We start from the raw sequence: 16,973 nt of genomic DNA, 5'->3' as shown, positions 1-16,973 counted from the left end.
ATGGGGAAAAAGTCATGAATTCTATGCATTGCTTTCCCTTAGCTCTGGAGTTCTGTTCTTGTTGATTGGTGAATTTGGTCTTGGCTGGGTGTTCTTGCTGATCTTCTGGGGGAGGGGACTGTTGCCACAGGTCTCAAATGTCTTTGCCCAAGGCAGAATGCACCACCCTTGCCAGGGGCCAGGCTAAAGCATCTGCTCGGGTTCACTCTTACGAGCTTTTGTTCCCTGAATGCTTTCTGTAGACCTCTAGAGAACAGGAATGAAAATGGCAGCTTCCCAATCTCCAGCCTGGAGGAGCCCAGAGTTTGCAGCCCTACTTCTCATTGTGCCATCAGAGAAAAGCAGTCAATCCCTCCCATCTCCCTGGTCACCGGCTGCACTCCAAGCTCACTCAGCTTGTGACTGAGTATTTCTATTTCTGGCGCACAGCCCTGTTTGGAGTCTCCAAACCCAGCAGATTCCTGCCACAAGCTCCTGCACCACTCCTCCCAGAGAAGGAAGTAGGGGGTCTCTCTGATCTGCCACTTGCAGGGTCCCTGCTCAAAGAGCAGTTCTTTGACTGTACCTTGGATCTGGTTTAAGGTAACCCCAACCTGAGAGCTCCATCTCTGTAGTCAGCTTCCCTGCTCTGATAGCAGGGAGTTCTGCCACACTCAGACACCTCCGATCCTTCTGCAACCCTGTGGGACCTGAAACCACACTCTCCCCACAAGGATTCCAACCCCACTTAGCCTTTGGAGCGATGTCCCTCAGAGGCGCAGATTTCTAAAAGTTCTGATTTTGTGCCCTGCTGCTCCACTGCATGCTGGGAGCCAGCCCCTCCCCCTCCCCACGGTCTATCTTCCTGTCATTTCTGATTGACTTCTCCACATGTTCTACCTTCCAGAAAGTCGTCAGTTTTCTGTTCGTAGGATTCCTGCTCTTATTCTCTTCTATCTCCTGTTGAGTTTTCAGGTGTTCAGAATGGTTTGATAACTATCTAACTGAACTCCTGGGACCTGATGTCATTTCAGTCTGCTACTCCTCTGCCATGTTGCCTCCTTCCACATAAAACTTTTTTTCACAAAGTGTTATGAATAGTTGTGAAAGCACTCTCTTATTGGGGAAATCATCTTTTAAAATAGCTTAGAATATGCTGATCCTTGAAGAGCTTTATGACTTCTGAATAATTAAAACTTTATGTTTTGGTGGTTGAATAGACTGATCCTTGGTCCAGCTGATGGTAGAACGCAGGGAGACCATCCAGTCTTTTTGATGCTTTTTCTTTTCTTCTTTGTTTGTTAACTAGTTGCTTTATGAATAATGCATTCGTTAGATTTGTTAAAGCATTTGGTCAGTCTTATCCTACATAGCTGGTGTAGGAGCTTGCCCTTTCTCCTACAAGTGCTTTTATATTTTATGCTCATTTTTTTTCTTAGAGCAGTCTAGTTCTCTAATACTATCATAAAGAGAATCACATTCCTCCCTGAACTAACACTTAACATGCATTTTGTATAATTTATAGTGCAAATATTACATAGGCAAAATATTACATAATCATATATCTCTTTCAGTGTATTTTGATTTATTGCCATCTGATTTCCCTCTTGAAATGTAAGTTTCTTGAACATAGGAATTAAATTCAGCATATTTGAACTGTCCTACAATGTGGGTAACTACTGAGATGCTTTTTGATGCCAACTCCACATACCTCCATAGCTACTGTTCTTAGTTCTCTCTTCTGTTTCACAGCCAAAGTTTTTGAAAGCCTTGGAGACAGTTCTGCATTCACTTCTCACTCCACTGCAATTTAAATTTTCTCTCCAAGCTTGCTACTAAAGCTATTTCTAGATGATAACCAATGACAAGTTGGTCATTAAATCCAATGAAAACTTTAATTTACTTGAACCCACTTTAGCAGTTGTCATTTTTGACCCTTCCTTCCTTCTTGACCTATTCTCCTCTAGTTTACTCTTAATTCTCTGTCCTTTTATTCTCAGGCTCTTATTCTGCCCATCCCTTAAGAATTGGTTTTCTTGGGGTGCAGTCATCAATCTGCATATTTTCTCACTTGTAAATTCTTTCTTTGGGCTTTAATTGCCGTGTATATGCTGATTATTCAGAAATCTATATTTTCTTTTTTAAGTATTTTATTTATTTATTTGACACAGAGAGAGATTGTAAGTAGGCAGAGAGGCAGACAGAGATAAGGGAAAGCAGGTTCCCTGCTGAACAGGGAGCCCAAATGTGGGGCTCGATCCCAGTACCCTGAAACCATGACCTGAGCTGAAAGCAGAGGCTTAACCCACTGAGATACCCAGGTGCCCCCCAAATCTATATTTTCAAGACAGACATTATTCTGCTTCAGTCCCAAAAACCTAGCTGCTGATTGGACATCTCAAATTAAACTCATCATCTTCCTCTTAAAACCCATTCTTTCTCCTGTTTAGAGCATCTCAGTAATTTGTCCTCCAATATGTAGTCAATTTCCGCCCCCCCAAAATTATTAAGTTACCCTTTACTCTACCTTCATTTTCAACTGAATCCAGTTCAGTTTCCTTGCATGATCTCTCTTTATAAGCCATTTCCAACTCCAACCAATTATTAATCATATGACAGAGTAAACTCTCCAAATCATGGATCTCATCATGTCACTCTCCTTTAGATTCTACAACAGCTCTCCATTTTGTTTAGCATGACATATGATGCTCTTCCATTGTGATCTGATTCTTGCTTAACTGCCCAGCCTCATCTTTCTGGTTATCTGGACCCTGATGCATTTAACATATAAGCCAGAAAGCTAGAAATTTTTCTTGGTCCTTTATCTTCCTCATGGGCCTCCCACTTATTCAACCCATTACCAAATGCAGAGGATTGCTCTTCTTGTACAGATCTCCTCTCCACTACCCAACTCTCATTCCAGCTCCATAATCTTTAGTTTGAAATGGCCACAGTGGCTTTCTAGCTACTACTTCTGCTTTTACTCTTGTTTTCCTTCCACTCTGTTCTCTACAGTGTAGCCAGAATACACTTTTGCTATTCCAGATTGGAAGATGTCACCTGAGTGCTTAAACTCATCCTCCCAACTTTTCATTGCTCTTAGGTTAAAGCCTCAAATCCTCTTGCTGGCTGCGTCTCCTACTGTGCTTCTGGCCATCTGCATTCCAGCCATACTGCCCTTCAGTTACCTCATCTCACCACAGCCTTTCCACATGTTTTTTTAGCCTTTGAAGTAAATCACCTTCTCCTGTATCTTGTTAACTTCTATTCATTCCAGTTTACCTTTCAAACCTCAATTATGGAACCCTGCCCTCTGAGAGACATTTTAGGTGTCTTATACTACTGTCTCACACTACTGTACTTTTTATTCAGTTTGTAATTATAAATTTATTTTCATGATCACTCAACAAATACTTCTCTACTCTATCAGACTATAGGCTTGAAAAGCGCAGGAGGTATGTCCTTTAATTTTTTAATTTTTCTCATCACAGTATCACCGATGTCATGCACACAGTAGTTCAGTAATTTGTTTAATTAATTAACTGTAAATAATTTAATAGCATTTGAACAACTAGATGACAAGTAGAAAAACTCAAAATAAGCACTGGTTTTTTTAATGTCTCAAAAATACACTAAAATCAGGCATGTATTTATAATTATATTCAGTTGGATGTTTTACTTCTTTGATAATCATCTCCTAAATGTTTATCCATAAGGTAAGAATAATATGTAATAAACTGAACTATATAAAATATCAGAATTCAGCTATATTTGCATTGTCTTTTACTGCCTATTTAAAATCAAATTTAAATCAAATTATTTTGGAAATGATTAACTACTTTTTAAATGACTTAAGTGCCAACAATATTGTATGTTTACCTTATTTATAGTGTTAAGAAGTTTAAGTTGTCAGCAATGTTTTTTATTTCTGCTATTATATTTTAAAAGAGAGATAAAGAGAATATCAAGCACATCACACTTGTTCAGTTTGGAACTCTTAAAACTAACACCTGAACTATTTAGGGAGAAATTGTATAGAAGTCACTTATTACCATTCCAGAGAGCCACCTGGCTTCTCCCTATCGCTTTCTTTGTGTATTGCCTAATAGCTTGCCCGAGGAGTACTTCACTGACACTTAGATATACAAAACTGGTAGTTTTTGAAGACGACCCTTGAGAATATCATATAAATGATTAGATCTGAACTTTAATTTTAGCAGGAAGCCATATAAGTCTGCAAATGCAAAAGCGAATGGCATCTAAGCAATGTTGTCTATTCACTAGTTAGTTTTGCCCCATTAAATTCTAGTTTTAACATAAAGAAAGCAGAAAATGAAAGACACTAGTAATATCCAACCAAGAAAATTATGTGCAGATTTCAAGAGGCACAGTGAGAATTGCTTGAGCTAAAGCAAGAAAGTAGCAGCTACATTGTTCAGAAGTAAATTAATGCATGCCTAATGGTAATGCATGCTGTCTAATATAAATACTCCAAAAAAAAAAAAGGAAAAATAAAAATAGAAGGAAAAAATACCTAGCTTAGTGAACTTGAATTTAAAAAAAGATAATCAAAGGTAAAAGAGATACACAAGGTACTGCTTAAGGCGTCAGTTAGAAAGAAACACTGGAAAGATTGTAGAACTGAGGTAAGAGGATTTAAAAATAAGAAAATCAAAGATAGAGAATGAACGGAAGATTGTACAACATAGTAGGATAAATGAGAAGACATTTGTCAAATATTCAAAGGACAAGATAATAGTGAACAGGAGGGAATATGATTAAGGCATAGAATGGCATTTTAATAAGATGCAAGGAGAGCCAAACTGAATCAGACAGAGAGCTCCTCTCAATGTAGTAGTTAGCATTCATCTGTAACATTATCAATAGCCTGTCCTGGGTGAAACTGATTGTCATGAATTTCACCATGATACTGCTATCTATCACCACTCTGCATAGGTGATCGTGCATTTGTCATAGGCTTCCTTTATGGAGTCTCTCATGGGTGGTTTTGACAAGGGTGACTCTTCAATTTAATTACTGTGTAATAAGACATGACTTTTAAAAATGTCTGTATATGATGTTCTGCCATGGGTTTTTAAATATGTTAATTTACTAAAGCCTTAAGGTGATATACTTCAAGTACTACCTGAGCTCAAGCAGCGTCCCTCCTCCCATCCAGAAGGCTCAACTTTTTCATGTATTTTCCTCGTCTTCCCAGATATTAGCATAATATAAGTTAGTGCTAGAAATGGACAAAATATAAAGCTGAGAGAAAATTTGTGTTTTGCCCCCAATTCCCTCTCTGTATGAGTTCAGAGGAGGCACTTACCCTCTCCATAACTACTCTTTCGTCAGTATAATAATAGGGATTATGCCCTCTGTGTATCTTTAAAGGCAGGAAGAGTAAATGAGACACAAGAGAATATTACAAGCCCTTCTGAACACACATATCAATCCAGGGTGTGGTTGAGCCTGACATTATCGCTCACCTTTTAGAGAGCTAATACCATGAGTCAATGCCTTTTTTTTTTTACCAGGAACCTCACATTTCCTCTGCTTCTGGAGCACCGCCGAGAGGGGCGGCTCTTCTTATCTCTGCAGGGGAAGGCTACCTTCTCCCCCAGTAAGCACTGTGCTGGCCCTAAAGAGTTCTGCCTCATCCCAACCCCAACCCTGCCTGCACCCACATGCTCTTTGGTGTGTAACTGCAGGTTAGTCTTTAATGACCATGAGGCCAGTGACAAGAAAGAAGTGTAGTTGGGACTGAGGATCTGGTGCCTAAACAAGCTTCCCATTAGGCTCTGAAAAGCACCCAGAAACTGCCCAGCTATCCGCATTCAACTGGCAAACCTAGCACCTGGCAGAAGGCCAGTTTGCATGGTATTGGGAAGGCATAGAGATTTGTTTGTTTGTTTGTTTCCTCCAACAGATGTTGGAACTTCAAAGGGATTTGTAGATAATTCAATATACCAGCGAATCACTCAATATCTACTTTGCCTGGCACTCTGAGGAATGAATGAATAAATAAATAAATAAGACCTAGCCTCAGCCCCAAGGACAGAGATAGGTAGACATGGAAAAACACCAAATAAAGTAATTACTCAACATCATCATGAATGGTGGTAATGACCGTTGTTTTTAAAAATCTAAGAAAGGGTCCTACCCAGTGGCTAGCAGACCCAGTGCGGAGCTGCCTGGTTGCACCAAGCAGGTTACCCTTCAGACCGTCCAGCAACAGGATTGACATTGACCCCAGCGAGACAATGGAGTCACCAAAGAGAAGGTTGAGTCTGAAAAGGGAGAAAGATGTCTTTCCTATAGATGTCTTTCCTATAGCAGGCCAAAAATTAATTTATTCTGGCAAAGTCCTCCATGATGATACTGGTCTAAAAGTATATCAAATTGATGAAGAATCCTGGAGGTGCTTATGGTGCCAACACCTAAAGCTGTCACAGCACAGTACCAGCTACAGCCCAGCCATCACATCCTGCCATGGCACCACTGTTAGCTCCTCCCTGGTGTGGGCTGTTGCTTGGGGTCCCACCCATGCCCCTGCTTCAACTCCTTCTCCCACACCTGCACCTCTCGGGACAGTGAAACAAGAAAACCCTACAGAAAAACCAGCAGAAGCACCAGTGGCTATAAGCCCACCATCAACAGAGGGTACATCAGGAGAGTCTTCTTGGCCAAACTGTTTGAAGACGCAACAGGTGTGTGTGTGTCACAAGGCAGTCTTGTAAGAACATGGTAACCAAGATCATATCCATGGGTCATGAAGGCCAGCAAATGATTGCTGCTCTGAGAGTCTGTTCTAACTACCCTGACAGAGTAGTGGAGCCTCTTTCTATGGGAATCCTGGAGATAGAGAAAGTCAGACTGTGGTTGATTCCCTCCTCAGCAGCTAGCACGAGGGCTGGCTCCCCAGTCTTCAGTGGCTGCAGCTGCAGCGACTCTACAACAAGTTCTGGAGAAGACCATTTGAATTCCTATGGATCAGCCTCAGTTTCAACAGATGAGACAAATGACTCAAAAGAATCCTTCCCTGCCTCTAGCATTGTGGCAAGAGGCCAAGAACATTCTCAACTCCTGCAACAGATTAGTCAAACCCAGGAACATTTGATTCTGGTGTTAAATGGACCAGGTTAAGAAGTAGGTGGGTCAAGGAGCTGGGGGAGCCCAGATGGGAGGCGACAGTGGTCGAGTTGCAGTAGGTGGAATTGAGTCTGTGAGCTACACTCAATGAGCACCTCCAGACTAAGAAGCCACAGAAAGATTAAAGGCACTCGGATTTCCTGAAGGACTTGTGCTACGAACATAGTTTGCTTCTGAGAAGAATGAGAACTTGGCTGTCAATTTTCTTCTACACCAAAACGTTGATGAAGCTGGAAAGGGACTTTTTTTTCTCTGATGTTTCACAGCAGGTCACCACACTGCATTTACTGGTTGTCTCTGATGACTTGGGCTCCTGTGCATGATAGCTGGTATAAGGTAGGAGATGGGTGAGGGTGGGGTACAAGGCAGGGGTAAATACGTACACATCTGCTGCAGTTAGCAGATGCCACAGATCTATGCAGTGTGTAAAATTCATACAAATCAAAGTCAGATTTTGCAGGTCTCTATTTCTTCTATAAAATGTTTGGAAACTTCTCCTAGGTTTCACTTTTTTTTTTTTTTTTTTTTTTTTAGTGTATCGAATCCAAAAATTAAGTGTAATGCCCTGCTTCCCATTTCTTTGACTAAACATTGATTTCAGAATGTTATGTTGGGTGCCTGGGTTGCTCACTAAGTGTCAGACTCTAGGTCTCAGCTGAGATCATGATCTTGTGGGTCGTGAGATCAAGCTCTGCATCTGGCTCTCCAATGGGCAGGGAGTCTGCTTGAGGTTCTCTTCCCTGCTCATGTTCTCTCTCTCTCTCTCTCAAATAAATCTTTAAAAAAAAAAAAAATTGGTACCTAGAATCTCCAATCTCTATTTTGGAGCAACGCTGGATAATAGCTTTGTGAAGTTAAAAAAAACTATTGGAGCTACTATAAACAGAAATGCCAAATTATTGATAGTTCCTGCTGCTTCAAATATGTATAAAATTAATATGTAAGAAAGCCTATTCTTTCAAGTTAAATGCCTAGGGGGCAGGGAAGGGGAACATCTTAAAATGAAAATACTGCTATTTGATCATTGAATTTGAGACCCTTCTAACATGATTGGAGGAACTGCAAAAATAGGGATATCTTCCTGTTTACATTTTTGTTTTGTTTTTTATTTTGTTTTGAGGGAAAAAATTGGTAGGTGTTTAATTACTGTTTGCTTCATTGTTGTGATGCAGTGAAAGTTTTAAAATCATTGCGTGTTTGCTTTGGAAGTATCCCTTTGTGAGATTTAGCACTTTGGGGACAACAGAGAAATGCGGCATTCACTCTCCTTCCCTTGGGTTTCTGATGTTTGTAAATGTTTTTCCTCATTAGATAAGAATGTATGACCATTGATGTCATCAGGATGATACTACTTTCAAAAAGAGAAGGAAGGCAGAAGTATAATACAAAATCTTTTATTGCACTGGAAAGACTGGTGAAGTCTTTGGAAGAATTGGAAGATGCAGCTAGGAAAGTTCTTTGAAAGATATATAATCACGATATCTCATGGCATATTAAAAGAAAAATTTTAATAGGAAAGAAAGAAAATGGAAAAAATATAATAAAGCATAAGCCAAAATAATCAAGGATGGCTTCACTGAGAAGGTTGAGTTGGAACTGACTCTTGAAGGCTGGATTAATTTTGGTTAATTGGAGAGGAGTTAAGGAACAACATTATAAACAGGGAATATTCATAGAAAGGCAGGCAATAGGAATGGTAATAAGGGACACCTTGTTGGCTCAGTTGGTTAAGTGTCTCCTTTCAGCTCAGGTTAGGATCCCAGGATCCTGGGATTCTGTCCCACATCAGGCTCCTTGCTCACCGGGGAGCCAGCTTCTCCTCTACCCGCTGCTCTCCCTGTTTATACTCTCTCACTCTCTTTCTCTGGCAGATAAATAAATAAAATCTTAAAAAAAGAGAGAGAATGGTAATAAGATTAGCAAGATTCATTAGGTAATTGCTTAATCACTTATTGAACATTCATTGAATATTTTCTCTCAGGCATCACACTAGGACACTAGGAGCTGGATATAAAGTGATGAGCAAAACAGATGAAGTTCCTGCTCTCCTACAGATTACCCTTTAGTGAGGGAGGTAACCAATAAATAAGGGAGTCCTAAGTAATTCTAAAATGCATGGCACTATGACGAAAATGTTCTTTGGAAAGTCTGGAATCCTGGCTAGGCCCTAGAAATGACCACAGCTAGAAGGGACACTGAAGCTGAAAGATGACAGAAGACAAGGAACCAGCCATTGAAAGGACACAGGGGAAGTTGATTCCAGGTAAAGACAGCAGGATCCCAGCCTAAGAAAGGAAGAGTTTAGCATATTTTTACATACTAAACAGAAGCGGGGGGGGGGGGGGGGTGGGGGGGTGGTTGATTGCATAGTGTCTTCGTGATAACTTTTCTAACTTGATTCTTACCATGGATCATTTAGAATTCTTGACCTCTTACTATTGCAGTGTTCCTATAATCAGTACCAAATTTATTAATGATGACTCTTATATATTGTTGTATAAATTCATTAAGGAAGAAGAATTAAAGGCATGACCAGTTCATGATCATCCAGAATTTAAAAGAGGCAGTGCCTCAATATACATTTATTTTAAAAAATTAAATGCTTTTGGCTATGCATCAGAATTTGTAGCCTTTCTCATGTGAATATGTAAGTTATGATCTTTTAGTAGTATAAGATATTGATAAAGCAAGGAATACATTTTAAGTTAAATTATAATGCACACCATGTGTGGCAATACAGTACTGGTAATACATTAATAATTTAAGATAATAAAAGTGACCATAATGTAGATCAAATCCCTTAGTATAGTCTCTGCTATGTGAAAATAGGAGTGGTCTTGTAGAGTACAGTCAATTCAGTCTAGATAAACATCTATAATAGCTTAGAAGTCCAATATCTTAAGCAGCTGACTTTAGTAATTTTCAAATAACATTTGAAAATGTATATGCATGTGGAATGTATATATAAAAAGTTACTTGACCAATTGGTTAGCACCCTCCAAATAATTTCGGATATTTACTGCAGACTGTTAAGAGAGATTTTTAAAACTTCCCATGGATCTTACCCTTTCATCTTTTTATTTGTGATGGTAACACTCACAGGTTGAGAAACTAGTTGATGATGGTTGGCCTTTATAGTCTACCTTTCATGTAAAATCTTGAAAGTGGTCAGGAACTAAACCTTTTACTGCCCCCTGGGAAATCACAAAAGGCAGTATAATTTCTATAGCATCTCTTACGATGTTCTGTGTTGGCCAGACATTTAGTTCTATTTTAATTTCTATCTAAAATCCACTTATGTGTAAGAAAAAATTTAGAATCTCTGGGCATGTCTAGAAGGCAAACACTCTGTACGGGATTATAGAGAATTAATACTCTGCCAATTTGGACCTTTCTCAAATTATTTTAAGGCAATTTGTAATTCTTTGATCCATTATCTATAGTTAGATTATCTCTATCTTTTTAGTAAAAAAAAAAAAAAAAGAAGTCCTATTAGCATATGCACATGCTTCGAGAGAGAAACTGTATACCTACTTCAAGGTGCTCTAAACCTTGTATCTTTTAAGAAACTGAATGTTATACATGCCCCTTTTATTTAACTAAATATAGCATATCTTAACTATAAACACGTTAAATGGATTCCTTTGTGTTATGTGGCATCTTCAATGTGAAGGAAGGTGCAAATGCGTGGGTACATTCTTCAGGAGGTGAAGCTATTTGTGAAGTTGTTTCACTTTGTTGACCATGATGTGTGGTACTGTGATTAACAGCCATCTTTTCTGGTGATGATGTATGGGAAGAGTTAGCCTTTATTCTTCTTTAATGTTTTCCTGGCATCTTTAGAGTGTTATAAAATAAGCATTTACTACTTAGTAGCTAAGCATTTCTCCTCTGTGTTTCTTTAATTAACGTATTGATCTAGACTGCATCTATAGGATCAAGCTTATTGAGACAGACTGCCTGGTCCTCCTCCAGAGATCATTGCTATGCTCCACACTTTTTCAGTAAATAAAATATAGACAAAACTGCAACATGTGGAGGCTAAAAAATCCATTAAAGACTTTTGGCAACTCTACCTCAAAGATACTTCAAAAATAATTGTGTTTTATCGCTTCTTCTGTGTCATTGCATAGAGCAAGGGTTCTAAAAAGACCCAGTACAGCTCTCTGATTTCCATTTAATGGAAGAAGTAATAAAGTTTAATTGTATACTTGAGCACGGGGTGTCATTTCCAGTATATCTGATCAATAATTCATCGATTGCCTTTGGCTCAGAGTTATATTTGAAAGAAAATGTAGCTAGTGGGAGCTTATCTCGCTGTAGCTTCATCATCTCAATTAATTATGCTTTTCCTGAATTTGGATCATTAGGCTACCAAAGTGACAGCAGATGGCGAGCAAACTGGACAGGATGCTGAGAGGACCAACAAGCGAGCAGACTCCTTAGGAGAATTCATTAAGGAGCTTGCCCAGGATGCAGAAGGTATTAGAATCCTTCAATTTAATCATTATGTCTCCCACCAGAAAAATGAAAAAGGGATTACACAGGACTGGAATTTCTCTAGTAAGAAATGCCATTTCTCAATCTGAGGGTAAGGTCAGGTTTTGAAAAATATTTTGGTTGGGATCGTCAAGATCATGGTCTGCGGAGCATCTACAATTTACAGTGTTAAATAAGGGACAACAGGTAGTGAGTTAGTCATTATGACGCCAGGGTCTTGGTGAATTGAATGCAGTCCCTTGGGAATGCCTTAATTTTTGAGCAATGGCTATTATGAATAGATAATCAAAAACTTATGCTTTGCTGTTGTTTGTATTCAAAACTACTAGAAAGATTAATTTTTTAAAAAGCTAATTTTATCATTTTACTCAGTATATTAAGGCAGCACTTTAGTTTCTCAAAATGGCTTTTAAAATACTTGGTTTCAATGAAAATCTGTTGCTTAGAGTCTGGACTTGTTATATTACCAGAAGCTTCACTGCATTTAATCCATAATTCTAAAGGAATTAGTGCTTGGCATCTACCGATATGATGGAGGATCAAAGTAGAAGCCATTTGGGGGCTAAACCCCAGATTAAGAACTATTTAAGGAAGATATTTTTAAAAAGACTCTAAATCATAAGTTTCTATTATTAAACAGTAAACAAACATGCAGGTTTAAAAAGTAGGAAAAATGCTTTGGGCTTTTTCTTTTAAAAATATTTTGATTACTCTATAGTGTTACGTGTTTTAGATATTTTGCTTGGAAATATAACCAAATAAATCAGGATGTGAGATAACCTTCAAGGCATATCCTGACAGGTAATTCTTAGGGATCACTAGCCAGGAAGAGAGAGAAACTCCCAAAGATGCCCCACTGCAGGAAGCAACAGAGTTTTAATCTGAGGCGAAACATATCAGGATCTGAAACAGAAGTTACACCTACTACAAAATTCTTAATTAACTCATTGTGGTTTATCCTCTGCTATATGGAGTTTTTTGTGCTTTCCCCAGTTTTATTTCCCATTAATGTGACTTGAAATGTTCTCCACACAGCCCTCACAGAAAAAATCCCATTACGGGTAAAACAATTTCTGCCTGGATCCGTGAAGGCAGTGGTCAAAACCCAAGTAATTTTCCTTTTCCTTCTACCTCAGTCTCTACTTATAGCCTCAGTACTTATAGCCAATCCTGGAAACTTATTTTGAAATTATTTCAATCAAATATCCATGCTTGGGGGAGGAGTCAAGATGGCGGAGAAGTAGCAGGCTGAGATGACATTAGGTAGCTGGAGATCAACTAGATAGCTTATCAATCCATTGCAAACATCTACAAATCCAACAGGAGACTGAAGAGAAAAACAGCAACAATTCTAGAAACAGAAAATCGACCACTTTCTGAAAGGTAGGACCAGCAGAGAAGTGAATCTAAAGCAAAGGAAGATAGATCGCGGGGGGAGGGGCCAGCTCCCGGCAAGCGGCGGAGCAATGGAGCACAAAATCAGGACTTTTAAATGTCTGCTCCATTGAGGGACATCACTCCAGAGGCTAAATTGGGGTGAAGCCCATGCGGGGTCAGCATGGCCCCAGGTCCCACGGGATCACAGAAGGATTGGGGGTGTCTGAGTGTCACAGAGCTTGCAGGTATTAGATCAGGAAAGCAGCTGCAGAGACAGAGCTGAGGAGTGAGCTCTCAACTCGGGGTTACCTTGAACTGGTCACAGGCTGGGTGAGCTTGGAGTGCAGCCAGAGACCAGGTACATGGGAGTGATTGAGTGCTTGTCTTTGAGAGCACACTGAAGAGTGGGACCCCAAGCTCTCGGCTCCTCTGGGCCAGCGATTGGGAGGCTGCCATTTTCATTCCTGTCCTCTGGACGCTACAGAAAGCGTTCAGGGAAGAAAAACAACTGGAAGCAAACCCGAGCAGATAACTTAGCCAGGCCCCTGGTAAGGGCGGTGCCATTCTGCCTGGGACAAGGAACCTTGAGAATCACTACAACAGGCCCCTCCCCCAGAAGATCAACAAGAAATCCAGCCAAGACCAAGTTCACGTACCAAGGAGAACAGCAGAATCCCAGAGGAGGAGAAAGCAAAGCATGGAGTTCATGGCTTTCTCCCCATGATTCCTTAGTCTTGCAGTTAATTTAAATTTTTTTAATTTAATTTTTTTTCTTCTTCTAAATTTTTTTTAACTTTTACCCTTTCCTCTTTTAACATTTTTTAGCTAGATTATCTTAACAATACCTTTCATTAAAAAAATAATAATCTTTTTTGAACCTTCATTATTATAGTCATATTTTATCCTTTATTGTATCTAACTTTATTTTTTGTATACACATAGGGTTTTTTCTTCTAAAAAATTTGGGGTACAACTTCTAATAGATCAAAATCTGCCCTAAATCTAGCTCTGGACTTATTCTAGTCTCCAGCCTGAGCAAAATTTCTCCACTTTCTTTTTCTTTATTCTCCCAACCAACTTACTTTAACAACTCCTTTTTTTTTAGAAATTAAAAAAATTTTTTTTTCATCTTTATAGGCATATTCCATCCCTTCATTGTGTTTACCCTCATATATATATTTCATTCATTAAAATTTTGGGAGGTAGTTTCTTCTAAGAGACCAAAATACTCCCAAAATTAAATGGGTGACCCTGTTCTAGTCACCAATCTAATAAATACATATTTTTTCTTTTTTATATTTTTTAAAATTTGCGCTTTTTTTAAAATTTTTTTTCTGAACTTCTTTTTATCCCCTTTGTCCTCCCCATGATTTGGGGTCTCTCCTGATTTGGCTAAAGTGCATTTTCCTAAGGACTTTGCCACCATTTTAGTATTTTACTGGCTCCTTCATATATTCTTATCTGGACAAAATGACAAGGCAGAAAAACTCACCACAAAAAAGAAGAACAAGAGGCAGTACCGAAGGCTAGGGACCTAATCAATACAGACATTGGTAATATGTCACATCTAGAGTTCAGAATGACGATTCTCAAGGTTCTAGCCAGGCTCAAAAAAGGCATGGAAGATATTAGAGAAACGCTCTTGGGAGATATAAAAGCCCTTTCTGGAAAAATAAAAGAACTAAAATCTAACCAAGTTGAAATAAAAAAAAGCTATTAATGAGGTGCAATAAAAAGTGGAGACTCTTACTGCTAGGATAAATGAGGCAGAAGAAAGAATTAGCGATATAGAAGACCAAATGACAGAGAATAAAGAAGCTGAGCAAAAGAGGGACAAACAGCTACTGGACCATGAGGGGAGAATTCGAGAGATGAGTGACACCATAAGACGAAACAACATTAGAATAATTGGGATTCCAGAAGAAGAAGAGAGAGGTGAGCAGAAGGCATATTGAAGAGAATTATTGAAGAGAATTTCCCTAATATGGCAAAGGGAACAAGCATCAAAATTGAGAAGGTGCAGAGAACCCCCCTCAAAATCAATAAGAATTGGTCCACACCGCGTCAACTAACAGTAAAATTTACAAGTCTTAGTGACAAAGAGAAAATCCTGAAAGAAGCCCAGAAAAAGAAGTCTGTAACATACAATGGTAAAAATATTAGATTGGCAGCTGACTTATCCACAGAGACCTGGCAGGCCAGAAAGAACTGGCATGATATATTCAGAGCACTAAACGAGAAAAACAGGCAGCCAAGAATACTATATCCAGCAAGGCTATCATTGAAAATAGAAGGAGAGATAAAAAGCTTCCAGGACAAACAACAACTGAAAGAATTTGCAAACACCAAACCAGCTCTACAGGAAATATAGAAAGGGGTCCTCCAAGTAAAAAGAGACCCTAAAAGCAGTAGATCAGAAAGGAACAGACAATATACAGTATACACCTTACCGGCAATACAATGGAACTAAACTCATATCTCTCAATAGTTACCCTGAATATTAACGGGCTAAATGCCCCAATCAAAACACACAGGGTATCAGAATGGAAAAAATAAAACCCATGAATATGCTGCCTACAAGAAACTCATTTTAGACCCAAAGACACCTCCAGATTTTAAATGAGGGGTTGGAAAACAATTTACCATGCTAATGGACATCAGAAGAAGGCTGGGGTGGCAATCCTTATATCAGATCAATTAGACTTTAAGCCAAAGACTATAAGAAGAGATTAGGAAGGACACTATATCATACTCAAAGGATCTGTCTAACAAGAAAATCTAATAATTTTAAATATTTATGCCCCTAACGTGGGAGCAGCCAAATATATAAACCAATTAATAACAAAATCAAAGAAACACATCAACAATAATACAATAATAATAGGGGACTTTAACACTCCCCTCACTGAAATGGACAGATCATCCAAGCAAAAGATCAAAAAGGAAATAAAGGCTTTAAATGACACACTAGACCAGATGGACATCACAGATATATTCAGAACATTTCATCCCAAAGCAACAGAATACACATTCTTCTCTAATGTACATGGAACATTCTCCAGAACAGATCACATCCTGGGTCACAAATCAGGTCTCAACTGGTATCAAAAGATTGGGATCATTCCCTGCATATTTTCAGACCACAATGCTCTGAAGCTAGAACTCAATCACAAGAAGAAATTTGGAAAGAACCCAAATACATGGAGACTAAACAGCATCCTTTTAAAGAATGAATGGGTCAACCAAGAAATTAAAGAAGAATTGAAAAAATTCATGGAAACAAATGATAAAGAAAACACAACTGTTCAAAATCTGTGGGACACAGCAAAGGCAGCCCTGAGAGGATAATATATAGCAGTACAAGCCTTTCTCAAGAAACAAGAAAGGTCTCAAATACACAACCTAACCCTACACCTAAAGGAGCTAGAGAAAGAACAACAAAGAAAGCCTAAACCCAGCAGGAGGAAAGAAATCATAAAGATCAGAGCAGAAATCAATTAAATAGAAACCAAAAAAAAAAAAAAAAAAACAATAGAACAAATCAACGAAACTAGGAGCTGGTTCTTTGAAAGAATTAATAAGATTGATAAACCCCTGGCCAGACTTATTGAAAAGCAAAGAGAAAGAACCCAAATAAAGAAAATCATGAATAAAAGAGGAGAGATCACAACTAACACCAAAGAAATACAAACAATTATAAGAACATATTATGAACAACTCTATGGCAACAAATTTGACAATCTGGAAGAATTGGATGCATTCCTGGAAACATATAAACTACCACAACTGAACCAGGAAGAAACAGAAAACCTGAACAGACCTGTAACCAGTAAGGATATTGAAACAGTCATCAAAAATCTCCAAACAAACAAAAGCCCAGGGCCAGACGGCTTCCCAGGGGAATTCTACCAAACATTTAAAGAATAATTGATATCTATTCTCCTGAAACTGTTCCAAAAAATAGA

General features: G+C 38.7%; 1 protein-coding gene and 1 pseudogene across 3 annotated transcripts in view; both read left to right on the top strand.

The window, feature by feature from the left end:
- Positions 1-16,973, top strand: part of LAMA2 (laminin subunit alpha 2) — a 645,363-nt gene that overhangs the window by 496,866 nt on the left and 131,524 nt on the right. For all 3 annotated transcript variants that reach the window (XM_059177585.1, XM_059177583.1, XM_059177584.1), the window contains one exon: positions 11,502-11,613. In XM_059177585.1, the coding sequence (XP_059033568.1) occupies positions 11,502-11,613 (112 nt within the window). The remainder of the gene's footprint in view (positions 1-11,501; positions 11,614-16,973) is intronic.
- Positions 6,105-7,387, top strand: LOC131833273 (UV excision repair protein RAD23 homolog B-like; annotated as a pseudogene).

This window comes from Mustela lutreola, chromosome 6 (genome assembly GCF_030435805.1).
Source record: "Mustela lutreola isolate mMusLut2 chromosome 6, mMusLut2.pri, whole genome shotgun sequence".
Classification (NCBI taxonomy): domain Eukaryota; kingdom Metazoa; phylum Chordata; class Mammalia; order Carnivora; family Mustelidae; genus Mustela; species Mustela lutreola.
This window is presented reverse-complemented; position numbering and strand designations above follow the sequence as displayed.